Consider the following 15,220-nt stretch of genomic DNA (forward strand, 5'->3'; position numbering starts at 1 on the left):
TACTTTAAAAATTCAACACATTTTCAACACACTTTTTGAGCTTCATGAAAAAGCACTTGACTCACTCCTTTCAGAAAGCAGGGGAATAATATTATCCTTATGTCAGTAACAAGTTGATGGAATGTAAACTTTTCATGAAAAATGAAATTTTGTAGAATTCTCAATTTGTAGAATGACATCACAAAGAGTAGGAGTCTTCTTATCTAGCAATGGTGGCATCAAACTTTGAAAATTCATAACTTTTGAACGGATTGTCTGATTTTCCTAAAACTTTCACTGATGTCTTTTAATAACAATATTGATGCTTTCACTTAATCCACAATTATACTTGGGTCTTGGTTTCCTTTAAGTTGTGCAGACACTAATACCCCATTTAGAGTCCCCCAAAACATGGCGAGAGTTGCGCCGCATTTAATTACCTCAGATGATGGGGACTCGCCTGTGGTCATGGCACAAAGCACGAGTCTGGAGCGAATCTGGCATAAGGCCGAGGTAATGATGGTGCAAGACAGCCTAGCATGATGAGTCTAGCACAACAAACTCCGAGAAATGCGCTAAACGCTAGACGCGTGCTAGATGAGGGGACTCTAGACAGTCTCGGCACGTGAACACGACACACACTTCAGGTGACCCGCGCTGTTAGTGGCAGAGTATGTACGAATGAGAAACTGCCACCTCTCTCAGGGAGAGAATGCCCACCCACTAATTTCCATAGAAATGTATGTTGACCTCACACTAGACGATCAGGGAACTCTTAGAACAGGGGTTCTCTCACCCCCGCTGAGTTAGTATAAAATAAATGTTCACTTTTGTCTGGCATGTCCTCCGGAGGTCCTCCGGAGGTCCTCCTAGACAGAGGGACTCTAAACGAGGTACAAGATAGGTTAAAGTACACAACACTTGAAATGGTAGGGGTCATGCAGAGATACATATTGGTATTTCTATGTTCACTTCACTCGCTTCTGATCACAGCACTCAGGTACAGAGGAACACACTCATAAAAAGTAAATAAATAAAAGGATGACAAGGAAAGCAGTCATTTAATTTTAACTCACTTCCTACAAGATTCTGCAACCTCCCACCCCCCCCCCCCCCACCCCCCAACAATTTGCACAGGATGCAGTCCACCAGATTCTCTGTGGGGTCTATGCAGTGTATCAATATGGCAGCATTTCTCAAGCTCAATAAAGTCAGTTTCCATAGACTCAACAATTGTAATTTCCCTAGCTGTACTACAATGTACATAGACATGTGCCCGAGCACTGCCAGCTTTATCAAATCAAAGCTTGACCTGTCATGCATTCAATGAGTTTGCACTTGTTCCCCTGTCAAGTATCAGAAACCACGGTTCTTTGTTTTGGTGCCGTATCTGATACGCATTATTCATTTTTATTTAAAAAAAAAAAAGATCGGCCGTAACACACAGTACCGGGTGACCTTCTTCCACAAGACCACGCAAGGTGATTTCCTTTAAATATGCATGCGAGATGAGTATGGGGCAATCACCGATTTTAATGCCCCCAGGTTAAAGATCTGTTATCTTGAGCGTTTGGGCTGGGAAAGGGTGACTGTGCATTTCTAAGCTCGGTAAATATTGAACCTGGACAATGTTGACAGAACCACAGAGAATGACAGAGAAGGACAGAGGAAAAAAAGTTAGCATGGATATCCTTTCAAATAGATGCTTGGAAAACTGAGGCAATTGACCATGGTTTTGTTTACAGTACAGTAGAGATATACAATACTCTTATCTTTGAGATGCCCATTTTGCTCTTCTTCTTTTAATTTAATTATGGAATTTGTCAAATTGCCCAGCAAGTTGGCTCCACTATGAAAGGCTTTTACACAGCAGCAACAATGTGCCATAGACTGCATTTATCGTCTTTTCCATGTTTAAATCATGATTCGATACCCACTGACAAACACGTTTGCTAGGGCCTTTTGGGATTGCGTTTCTTGAGTTGTTGCATTTATCATCTCTATTGCGAGTCAAGACGACTTAACGCCTTGTCACTACACAGCTCCATCATGCTGTTTGACCCAAGGAGCAGACATCATGTAGTTTTTGCGGGAAGATCCGAGCTATATTACAAAACACTTTTTAAAATGACTTTGCCTTTATCATCATCTCCAAAGAAATGCATTTCTGACCCACACACATTATAGATCGCACTATTTCCTGGCATTTTAGAAAGGCATTTCTAACACTACATAAGTAGAACAACTTTGAGTTATCATCTGCCCAAATCTCCCTGGAAGTTGTTTGGAAACTTTTATTCTTCAACAGAAATGACTTGATAAACAAATCCAGGGTTTAATTTTCACATGTACATACTCTTAGGCTTGCTGGCAAACCTCATGGATAGTCCAAGACTATGTAGCACTGCAATTATATAGACCGATTCGGGTTCATTGAGGGCAGCAGACAATTTGTGGCACTGGGCGCAGCCATGAGCTCATTTGGAGGTGTCTTAGCCGACCCCCCCTCCTCTCCCCCACCCCCAGGCAACATGTTTATCACGCACTTGTAACAAAGGTTCGCGCACTAAGCAAGCATTTGCGCACTCAGTACGAGACGCCTATTGGCTAAAACGACCATGCATCAGTTTTTCATTCCACGTGCGGAAGGGGGTGGGGGAGAGAGGAGGGGGGGTCGGCTGAGACACCTCATTAATGGCGCTGCCCATGCCAAAAATACACATAGCGCGTCACAGAATCGGTCTATAGAGCAATCACCGCTTTGCAGTTTTGCAGTGCTTGTGAATAACTTTACAAGGCAGGGCTTGCACCAGTGAAAACAGAAATCAGAGAATCAAGATGACCGATGTAAGATGAAAGGAAAATTTCATTGGATGACATTCTGTTGCTTTGCATTAAACCAGAAAAATCTGAGAAGTAGACCTGTGAAAATTTGGGGGGAAAAATCAGAAACACAAAAAGTTATGGCTGTAAAAGTTTAGAGAGTTTTCAAAAACAAATAGGCACTCTGTGTGATCTAGGTGATGAGGTGCACTCCACTTGATTTGTAGGCAAAATATAATCAATTTTCACTTTTCCCCTGAGAAAACTTCAGACCTGTTCTTGAACATCTTTAACATCTAAAAGCGTGGGGAAAAGAACAGCAACAAAAAGATAAAGAAAATACAGGGCTGAGAAGAGTCCCAAGCTATGGTTGGGACAGGGCAACAACTTCAGAAAACCCAGAGAGTTACAAAAGAACTTTATATCATCCTATAGAATTTTGCAGTCAGCAGAGTTGTTTACTGTTATCGGCCTCATATTAGCTACGAGCATAAACCTACAGTACAGCTTTCTTGGGTGGTATGCTAGATACAATGTAGATCCCGATAATGTACCGTAAAAGTGGAAATTTTTGTGGTGTTGAAATTTTCTTGCATTTCGCGCAACCAGAAACTAGCGCAAAAATAAAAGCACACAAATATTTTTGCTTGCCATATGTTCCAGTAGTTGATGCCTTGATTCTGCGGGATTAAAAACACTCGAAACTCTTCTCACCCGGCCAAGCGCGAAAAATTAGTCATGCGAAAATATCCACTTTTGCAGTGATAGACTGCTTGAAATGAATGGAGAAATAGAAAAAATACAGAAAACACAACAACAAATAAGATACTTTGACAAACACATTACATCTAAGATGGAGGAAAATGTCCCATTCACTCTGGAAGTAATTTCTTATGATACACATGAGAAGTTAGACAATTGCAACAATGTGCAATAGAGAGCGCCATACTCTGCTAGACACTCTTTTCTTTTTATCTTTATTTTTTTTCTTCTACATAAAGACAGTACTTCAGCATCAATTGTTTTAAATGCTGCTTCTAAATACTACATTTGCCATGCACAAGCTGTACTCCAGCAGTGTAACATATCATCTATACAAAGCAAACAGTACCAACAAATGCTATACAATGTAATACCATACTATGGGCATAAAATAAAGTAGCCTTCATAATTTGGCCAATTAGAAATGCAGCAGCTTTTGTACCGTTCCCCCCCCCCCCCCCCCCCCCCCCCGCCCATTATACACTTATAAAGTACACTGGCATGCTGACTTTCTTCAAGTCATATTCTTAGCGGAATTGTGATAAAAATTAAAAAAAAAAAACAACCATAAAAATAAAAATAAAAATAAAAAAAAAAATAATAATAAAAATAATCACTCTGTGAAAAATAATAAAAAATAATAAAAATAAAAAATAATAATAAAAAAAAATAATAAAAATAATCACTCTGTGATGGGCTTAAATACAATACTATACCAGTCTTATTGTCGAGCTTGTTTCTTTGTAAGCACGATCACATCACATGATAACAAAAGAGCACATTATGCCCCTAACCCCAGCCTTTTATGGCTAGCTTTTCCTGTGGAGTTGCTGGTGCATTGGTACCTTATCTGCTAGGAGGTAGGTTTAAGAAAAAAAAAAAGTAATTTGTATTGAAATCATATATCACTGGTAGCCTGCAGTGAAATGACGTCTTGGAAGTGTAATTCTAAACCATGCTCAAATTGCCTTTTTTATTAAACCATGAATGCTACCACAAACAGAGCAAAATCTCATAAATGAAATGGGAGACATTTGAGTCAAAAGCAGACATGTAAGTGTGTAAAATACAAATGATATGGGATTGTAGATTTTCATGTTTGCATAGGACAGCCATACTGGTTTCAACTACATTGGGAAATTAGAGTAGGAGCTGATATCAATGTCATCATTTAAGATGGTCGCCACATGTTCATACACAATTCAGTCTTTGTTTTTTTTTCTTCTCTCAATCATCTAGCATCTATGACCCCTTCTCTGTGCTCAACAGTCAGACTGTTCAGATTACAATGCCACAATAAGTCACTTACAATTTGGGGTATTGGATGGTTGTTTTTTTGTTTTATTTCATTTTGTTTTGTTTTGTTTTGTTACCTCCGCCAAGGAGGAGGTTATGTTTTCGTTACCGTTGGTTTGTTTGTTTGTTAGTTAGTAATAGTTAGTTTGTTCATGTGCAAAATAACTCAAAAAGTAGTTAATGGATTTGGATGAAACTTGCAGGAAAGGTTTAGAATGTAATAGAATGATACAAGTAACAGATGATTAAATTTTGGTAGTGATCCAAGAATGTTTGGGGAATTTATGAAGGATTTTTTATATTTTGGCAGGTAGGGTCAATGAACTTGGGAGTTCAGGCTGCGCGTATTTGAGGTTTGCATGCGTGCACTAAAGTCCGTGCTCTAGTTTCTGCTAGGGCAAGGCGCGCCGTGCAGCTGAGGGTTTATGATGTAACAAAGGCTTCTATATTGGAAAATCGGGCGACTTTCAGCACACAATGCTATAAGTACGTATGGGTGGAAATCACTGATATCTCTATGGAAGAACAAGATCAGTGGTGGAAATGAGTTGCACGCTTGGCGGAGGTCTGCGCTCTCAGAGCGCTTTTCTAGTTTTGTTTTGTTTTGCTTTGTTTTGCGAGATGTGGAAAAGAGTTTGTCGGGTTTGTGAGCATGAGAAAGACCCTTGAGACGTGAGTCCCAAATCTAATGAATGAGACTTGGTATTAAAGTCTGGCAACAGCACCTACATGTACTTTCACCTCAACCATGTCTCTTAATTTGGCTGACTTTCCTCCATAAGGTTGTGATCAACATCTTCACATTTCAAAACAGTAAGCAACATATTGTATGCACCATACATTTTAGGGTAATAGCAACTTAAATTTTTTGTGAACCCGGATTTCAAGCCAATTTTGCAAGAACATGATTTCGTTAAATTCCTGTTTGTGAAATGCATACACTGAACAGAGAAATCTATGCATGCAAGTCACATTCATATTCGGGATCCAAGTTAACATTTTTTTCGTGCTTACAAATTCGTGAAAGCACCGGACTCACAATAATAAAAACCTCGCAAAATATTCGCATATACAGTATTTGACATCAGAAGAGCTTATCGCTACCGTACATACTTATCATACCGTATGTCCAAAAAAAAATTACAACGGGACCCTCCGCAATGATAACTTTAAAAATAGTGAATCAATCCAAATACAATTTCAGGGTACGAAACTATAACTCATTGCCCACATCTTACAGAAAACCCCATTCAATTTGCTTCAGTGGTCAAAGAGAAATGAGGAATTTTGTAGAGCATGTCAGGAATCTCTTCCCTCCAAGTTCTGTCTATTGTGTTCACACACAAGAGCATCTAAGTGCTAAACTTGGAAGAATAAGACTCATGAAATGCTTTACAACAATCCACATTTCTCTGTGACTGCTTAACCAAATTAAATGGGGTTTTCTGCAAAAATAGAGCTAAGATGTTATATTTTAAGACCCTGATAGCATTTATACAGTTTCATCATATTGGATGTTATCAATGCGAAAATCTGATTGTAATATTTTGGGGGACATAGGTCCTATTGCTAGAGGGCAGACACCAGGGGGCATTTCATGAAGCATTTTGTCAGATATTTTTTTCTGACAAACTGTTATAAGCTACTGAACTCCTTGCATCTGATTGGCTGAGAGCAAATTTGTCCGACAAAGTTGTCTGACAAAACGCTTCATGAAATACCCCCTGAAAATGTTTGTCACATGTGCCAAATATCAAGTCAAATTGATGCTCAAAAAATGAGGGAGTTTGCTTAATCCACTGGCAATTTGCACGACTTTCATTTGAAAAAAAAAATGCTGTTAGAATGGCAACACAGTGTTCAACCTTCACGAAAGATGAAGTTTGCACGTCAGCATGATATCATAGTGCCAAATTTTAGTCAAATGCTCAAAAACTGAGGGAGTGAGCTCAATCCACAATAATATCAAGACGATAATCCAGTGACATCATCAAGCCATGACTCAGCTTGCTGGCGGTGAAAAAAACTGCGTATGGGAGCCCCAATTATGCATTATGGGCAAGCGCATAAGGGTCACATGCCATATTAAAGTTATGCGCTTAATACACACCAGATTTGTTTATATGTCCCTCAGGCACACATATATATATATTTTTTGACATTACAGAACCTCGTCTATACTTTTTATCTAAAAATGCTATCATCATAAAGCGTGTTGTTCAACATTGACAAAATAAACAGTCCTTTTGAACATCCCTCAGTATTTGAGCATTTGGCTTGAGATTCGGCAAGTATGAGATTCGGCACATATGACTATACGTGCCAAATCTCAAGCCAAATGCTCAAATACTGAGGGATTTAGCTAAATCCACCGATAATTTGTATGATTTTCAATAACACATCTGTCAACCTACATAACGAAAGATGAAGTTTGCATATCGACATGTCGCTGTCACATGTTCCAAATTTCAAGTCTAATAATACAAATTTCAGGGAGTTATATTAGTCCACATATTTTTGTATGATTTGTATAAAAATGCTGTTGTCATGGCAACAGATAAATTGAAAAAGACATTAAAGAGTCACATAATAAAACAAGGCAAGCGCCAAATTGTGTCTCGCCCATTCGCGTACAAGGAATTAATATTATTTATAACTCCCAGAAGTTAATTGACCTGCTTATGACCTTGTACCTTGTGGTGACCTTCAACACCCCAAGGGACATTTACCATCCAAGTTTGGTCACAAACGGACAAAGGGATCAAAAGTAATGAGCCATAATCGAAATGTGCCATAAAAACTTAACATTGGGCCCTAAAAATTTGTTGACCCCTTTCTGTGACCTTTGACCTTGTGATGACCTTTAAATCCCCATGGGACATCTACTGTCCAAGTTTGGTTACAAACGGACATAGGGATCAAAAGTTATGAGCCACAATCAAAACGCGCCCTAAAACATAACATTGCGCCCTAAAACATAACATTGGGCCCGAAAAGTTTGTTGACCCCTGTCTGTGACCTTTGACCTTGTGACGGCCTTCACCTCCCCAAGGGACATCTTCCATCCAAGTTTGGTCACAAACGGACAAAGGGATCAAAAGTTATGAGCCATAAACGAAATGCGCCCTAAAAACTTAACATTGGGCCCTAAAAGTTTGTTGACCCGTCTGTGACCTTTGACCTTGTCGTAACCTTCAACTTCCCAAGAGACATCTACCATCACCCAAGTTTGATTGCCATTGTAGCAACATGTGCTGAGTTACGTGTGATAAGAGTCTTGTAAGTAAACTTTAACGTATGACCTCAAATGACCTTTGACGTTATCATGAGACCTTTTACTGCACCATAACATGAAGGTACCCCCAGTGCATCCATCACCCAAGTTTGATCGCCATTGTAGCAAGATGTATCGAGTTACCTGTGATAAGAGAGTCTTGCAAGTAAACTTTAACGTATGACCTCAAATGACCTTTGACCTTATCCTGTGACCTCCAACGGCACCATAACATGAAGGTACCCCAAGTGCATCTATGACCCAAGTTAGGTTGTAATCCAAGCAACTTATGTGAAGTTATTTGTCAAAAGAGAGCCTTGCAGGTAAACTTTAACATAGAAAAGAGAGTCTTGCACATACTCTTTAATATATGACCTCAAATGACCTTTGACATCATCACATGACCTCCAACAACACCATAACATGAAGATACCCCTAGCGCTTCTATCACCCATGTGTGGCTGCCATTGCTGTAACAGTTGCCAAGTTATGCATCATAAGAGAGTCTTGCAGGTAAACTTTAACATTTGTGACGGACGACGGACGGACGGCATTTGGATCCCTTAGTCTCGCCTTCACCTCCGGTGGGTGAGACAAAAAGGTGTCTTGTACAACTACACATTCTACTGATCAAATGTGCTAAATTTTAACTGAAATGCTTTGTGAATTAAGGGGAGTTTGATCCACAACATTTTGTATGATTTGTATGAAAATTCACCAATACCATGGTAATGCCCCAGTCATATATAAACACGGATGTTCAAGGATTTACACGGTGATCCGGGGAGATCCGGGGACGTCCGGGGAGATCCGGGATTTTGATATGACTGTATACACGGTATCAACACGGCAGCTACACGGATAAGGCCGGAAGAGTGCGGCGTCTACACGGACAAACACGGCATCTACATGGATCAACACGGCAGCTACATGGCAGCCACATGGTCCACCCCAGATTGCTCTGCCAACACGGCAATCCCCGGATGACGGCGGATGTTTTTGACCTCCAAAAGTTGCTGTGTTGGCCTCTCGGCGTCAACACGGATCTCTCCCCGGATCAGATCCAGGGTGGTCCTGGGTGATCCGGGATCTCTATGTGACTGGGGCATAATGCATTACTCAATAGAAAGGTGTTTTGCATACCTTTGATAGTGGTCACACATGCAAAGTTTAGGTTAATTGCTCAAAAATGAGGGGGTAGTTTGGTCCACAAGTTTTTTGCCACGAACAAACCGACCTCAGAGTGACTCCTATCCATACACACAACCTAGTGTGGGTGGGGGTATAATTAAAGTTAAAACAGGGTGCACAACTTGGGCTCGGCTCTGAACGTGCACAGCCTTGAACAGCATAGCATGTGACCTCATACCTTGGTAGTAGGCATAAAGTTATAAAAACTTATTTATAAATGCAGTTCCATGGTAATTGATGATATAAAGTTGTCAACATTTTCATTTTATTTTTGGAGACTGTAGTTAAATTGGGTAATGAGAGTGAAGAAATAGGTTAAAGGGGTGGTATAGTATTGTTTCAGATAGAGCTTTAAATTTCAAACATTTTTCAAAGATAATTTTTTTTTATATAATAGGAAACCTTTCAAATGAAATATATGAAAAGCATATGATTCTAAGAGAAATTCAAAGTTTATCTTAATGAAAATTGGTTTTGAAATGGCTGAAATATCCAAAACAAAGTGATTCTAATTAAAGGTGCGACCAACTTTTATCAGGATTGCTTTGTTGCACTTTGTTTTTGGATATCTCAACTATTTCAAAACTGATTTTCATCAAATAAACTTTGTATTCCTCTTTAAATTGTATGCTCTTTAACATTTTGTAAGGGGTTTTTTAATTTATCTTACAGAAAGTTAAAAGCTGAATCTTCGTCTCAATCAATACTATATACCATCCCTTTAACAGAGAAAGTAAATGTGACTGTGCATCACAAAATCAATGAAAATTTGCAAAACCTAATTTTTCAATGATGACTCAAAACAGGTCAAAGGGGAAAACCTAGTCATTTTTTTTTTACCTGAAAGAGCAATTCTTCTTTGAGATATTTCTAAAGTTTGGGATCATAAAATAAATAGGAATTTGTCTTTTCTATTGCAGTATTTTCTAGAGCGCACTTTGTTTTGTTCTGACATAGGCTTTCTCAGATTTACAGATTCAGAGCACTTTCACTTTCAACCCTAATGATTTTTGAAAGGATGATGTTATTGCATTGGCAGGAAGTATTGGTCACAAATAGAATGATGTCCAAACTTTCAGTTTAGTTTACTGATCCCTTCGTTGTGGTTGCCACAGAGTTTTTATTCCGTTTTTTCTTCTTTTTTTTTTCTTTTTTTTCTCCATTCATTGCAGAGAGCGCAGCTGGGTTAAATCATGCACTTGACTAGACTCTAAACTTTAAAAAACCTCTTTTCTCAGTACATACTTTTTCCAGAGTATGTACTTTCCTTCCATTATTTAGATGGGTTTGGAAAGTCTATTTGTATTGAATTTATGTCACTTCAAAGCTTGGTGTCTGCTCTTTCAGAGTAAGTCTTTCACTAATCCTTGTCTGGTGCCTTTTTGGTATCTTTGTGATACAGGGTCACAAATGGAATATAATCCACCTAGGGTAACGAATAGAATATAATCTACCTAGGTTCTTGATGACAAAAAATGCAAAACAAGAAGTAGTTTGTGCATTTTCCTTTTGTAGACTAATGTATACACTCACTGACTTAAAGGAATTTAAGTCCACCTTTATATACATGTGGATTGAGTGAAGGCAACAATATTAGTAGAACACATCAGTGAAAGTTTGGAAAAAATTGGACAATCCATTCAAAAGTTATGAATTTTTTAAGTATCTGCACAGTTATTGCTGGATGAGAAGACTACCACAGTGTATGATGTCACATGCGTATAACGATATAAGGAAAATAAAAAGAGAATTTCACAAAACTTTATTTTTTCAATAAAGTGCACATTTCTTCGACTTGTTACCAAAGACGTATATTATGTGTAATATTATTCCCCCTGCTTTCTGAAAGAGAGAAGTCAAGAGTTCTTTTGTTATGCGAGAAAAGTGAAAATGTGTTGAATTTTCTTTATTCTTTCTTTATATCATTGTACACATGTGACAGCACAAGCTATAGTAGTCTTCTCATCCAGCCGTGACTGAGCAGAAACTTTGAACAGATTGTCCGATTTTCCTCAAACTTTCACTGATGTGTTCTACTAATATTGCTGCTTTCAAAAAACCCACATGTCTATGAAGGTGAACTTGTCCTTAAATCTAAATCATTAATGTTGCATACTTACCGGTACTCAACGACAGCACTAAACCATTGTAATTTATCAACTTGTACTATTTCTGCTTTGATAGTGTTTGTACCAGGAATCTTCAACTTTGGCTGCTGACAAGATACTTTCAGTACGCATTAGCAAGCAAAAAGTAAAATGGGTTGTTTTCACAAGATGGCTGCCATACTGCCAATTACTGTTTAAACCTCTTGTTCAAATAACCTACATTGTGCTACACAATATTTTTTTAATTGTCCTTGATCATTTTTCATTTCAGTCACTTTGTTCCATGGGGCCTAGAGATACAAGCCTTGCTCCAGAAGGTTCCTCATTTCCATCATTCTCTTTAATATTACATAAAATATTTAATATGGAAAGGACATGTTTCTGAAATAACAATAGAGATACCTGTGCAAAATAATATTAAATTAATTCTATGACTCCTACACATGTATATGAAATGAAAATGTCAACTCTTAGATCTAATCCTGCACAGTTACAACCGATATCACTATTCCATGAAAACATTGGAATATTAAAGAGTTCCCCAACTTTCTTTCTTTGTGAATGATTTTGATGAAACTTCTACTATCCTGTCTGGCCAATCTTACTCTATAGTAAACATCTACTTGATCTCCATGTGGACTTGGACTTCAAAGCAGTGCTGAGAAAACAATTGCAAAAGTACTTGGTCTTGGAGCAGTGAGAGGGCAAGCTCACTACAAACGAAACTGGTAAAATCACAAGAAACCAGACAAAACTAAAGCTCAAGAGGTTGGTGGGACTGAGCGGGTAAGGTGAGCCCTGCACCAGAGTTTCTCTTACCAGGGATTTTAAAGGCCTTCACAGGTCATGATTTCGACTGGACTTTGGCACCCGTGATGTCTTTGAGGGAGGCCATGATTCCAAATTACTTCATCCTGACAAAGTTTTCGGTTAATTTCACACAGCTAGCATGTTTGTCAAGGGCATGCCAGTTTTCATCATGTCATTAGTTTGAAACATCACAATTCCACTACATGATCTAATTTCAGCATGCAAGGATTTTAGCATTGAAATATGAAATATTTACCAGACTTTCTTCTCTCTTCTCAGAGATGTTTTGATAGGTTCACTCTCCTGTACAAGCTGTTATTTTTGCAAGAGTTTAATTTTTCATGAATTTTGTGAGTCATAGTTGGACCGTGAATTTAACAACTCACAAAAATTTCACCAATTCAACATGTTGGAATGTCACCATGCGCTAGGGTAATGGTGAATTTACGATAGCCTCGGTGTCAATTCGCGAAAACAACATCTCGAAAAAATGCCAATGACCTCCTCATTTGCAAAAATATCTGTATGGGGAAATAACAGCTTTTATACAGTATCTTGATAATGTAATGCTATGACTACAGATGGGATATTTTCTTCTTAAAGGTTTTTAAAAAGTGTTACTGAAAGTTACTTTAAACTCTGATTTTTCTTGAGATTGGTTCTCCTCCCTTTCTGTGCCACCCCCCCCCCCCCCCAAAAAAAAAATGATGGCTACTGAACCTTTTTACTCATTTTAATTACCTTGATATTTCTGCCGGCTCACCCCTGATCCAGGTATTGGGCACCTGAATAGTGGGGCCATTCTTCAGCCAGTTGGGGGGAGGCTGACGCAGGTCTGTGTTGAGTTTCAGTTCGGAGTACGGGGACAGCCGTGGTGTACCCGGCGGAAAACGAACCACAGCCTTGGATTTGATCACCTGCAAACCACACCCACAGGAATACATAAATATATTGCACTACTTTTAACGGCTAGCACGTCAGTGCAGCAGGTGCAGAATTTACACACTCTGGTTTACAGACACATACATACATGGTACTTTGCTTTGAAATTCATGTGGTATCTACATTAAAAAGGCACTTATCTGGACCTATCCTTACTGTGAATGCAGGATGGGGGAGCTAGGGAGGAGGAAATGCATGGATGATATAATGTCCCCTTTTTCTCATTTTTCCATTGTTTAGGGAAAGTCATCTTTTTTTTTTAATATGCCTCCCCAATGTGATTTGGAGTGTTGTGCACACTTGCCTTGGGAATGTATCACATTAATGCACCCAGGGTGTACAGTTTACAATAGTCAATACACATGTTTGTGTTTGAGCATCTGCTTTCAACATACAACAAGAATGAACCTAGATCTACCCATCCATGGCATGGGCATTTGACAAAGCAAAACTTTGGACATGCCTCCTGAGTCCTGGTACTGATAACTTGATTGGGCTTGCAAAATACTACTTTACTGATAAAGCTCATTAACTGGTTAATTAATCAGGGCCTTATGTTCCCTTTGCTCTTGTAAATTTAGATACATACATAGGCTATAATAAATGCTAAAATAGACTAGATCTAGATGTCCAACGTTAAGTCTAGGCTAATGAGGTAGACGGTGCTAAGTTTTCCACAACTGTTTAGGCAAACCAGCATAAAAACCTACAGGTGGGACCGAATAATTCATACTCCTCCAGTTATCACACTTTTCAATCGATATATTATTACCGATGTATCTGTTCCTCCATTCCCGGTAGAATCCCCTTCACAAGACGCACTAGCTGCTGCTTCTCCAGGCTCCATGCTGATATAATTCAGGTGAATGACCCCGACGATAATAAGAAAACGCTGCTGTTCAGCAACATTTCAGACCGCTCATCATTCAGTACCGGTACTAAAAAATTGCACCAGCACTAGCAGATAGCAGTGCGAACGGTTTGTTTGTGTGCTATTAAAGCTAGCTGTATGAAGCCCGGGGGTGGGGGTCGGCCGCCGGTGATGAACAATTTCCCCACGATGCGCAAGTGCCAGCACATGGCATAAATCCAGGGGCCACAGGCCCAAAACCGGATTTGGAGGGGAGGGGAGGGCCAGGGAGAGAGGAGATGGCTGGGGCTCGTTATACATGACTAACAAAATCACAATGCAATAATTGTATTAAAGTATGAGTATCTCGTTAGGTAGGGGTTAGGTAGAATGAGCACTTTATAAGAGTCTCTCTCTATTATTGTTATTATTATTATTATTATTATTATCATTATTATCATTATTATTATCATCATCATCATCAATATTATTATTATTACTACTACTACTATTACTATTACTATTACTATTACTATTACTATTACTATTACTATTACTATTACTATTACTATTACTATTACTATTCCTATTACTATAAAACCCATGACAAGTAACATTGATCCTTGACGCCTGCCCTTTCCACCTTTGCTAAAATGCTTTCCGCTGCCCCAGAATTCTGGAAATCAATGGCTTCAGAATCACTTGTATATTAAGGCCCTATTTTTTTACAGTGATTACTTCCCACTGATTTTGCTTTTATTTTGTGGGACTATATTGCTTGTTTTTCACATAAGCCCCGTTGTACACACAGTGCTGGTTTCAGCACGATATCTTGGAATCATTATCTTGGAATCAAATGTCATAAGGGTCTTTTTAAAAAAGAAAAAGAAAGAAAGCTAAACCAAAAGAAAAATCACATGACTTAGGGACTTCTACATCATTGGTGGTTGCCATGGTCAATAGTGATTCAGGACATTAAACAGTATATGTTCACATATCAGACCTTATAGCAAAACTCTTTCAACCTTCAGCTTTACATCTTTGCATACACGATTAATTTCTGTATTATTGTTATCAATCACGGGGCATTTATTAATGCTATTACAGAGTCCAACTATATCACAGCGCTTACAAGATAGTGTATAGAAATAAATGATATACATAGAATTATTACAACTTGGTGAG

The 15,220-nt window shown here is 38.6% G+C and overlaps 1 protein-coding gene across 1 annotated transcript in view; it reads right to left on the reverse strand.

The window, feature by feature from the left end:
• LOC139734388 (erythroid differentiation-related factor 1-like) overlaps positions 1-14,082 on the reverse strand; it is a 66,582-nt gene extending 52,500 nt beyond the window's left edge. Inside the window, exons 1-2 of the mRNA XM_071645211.1 lie at positions 13,958-14,082; positions 12,985-13,160 (exon numbers count right to left, since the gene is read on the reverse strand). Of these exons, the coding sequence (XP_071501312.1) occupies positions 12,985-13,160; positions 13,958-14,032 (251 nt within the window). The 5' untranslated portion in view covers positions 14,033-14,082. The remainder of the gene's footprint in view (positions 1-12,984; positions 13,161-13,957) is intronic.
• Positions 14,083-15,220: the final 1,138 nt, after the last annotated feature.

This window comes from Diadema antillarum, unplaced genomic scaffold, assembly GCF_040938485.1.
Source record: "Diadema antillarum isolate AM-2024a unplaced genomic scaffold, OU_Dant_1.0 scf00000003, whole genome shotgun sequence".
Classification (NCBI taxonomy): Eukaryota; Metazoa; Echinodermata; class Echinoidea; order Diadematoida; family Diadematidae; genus Diadema; species Diadema antillarum.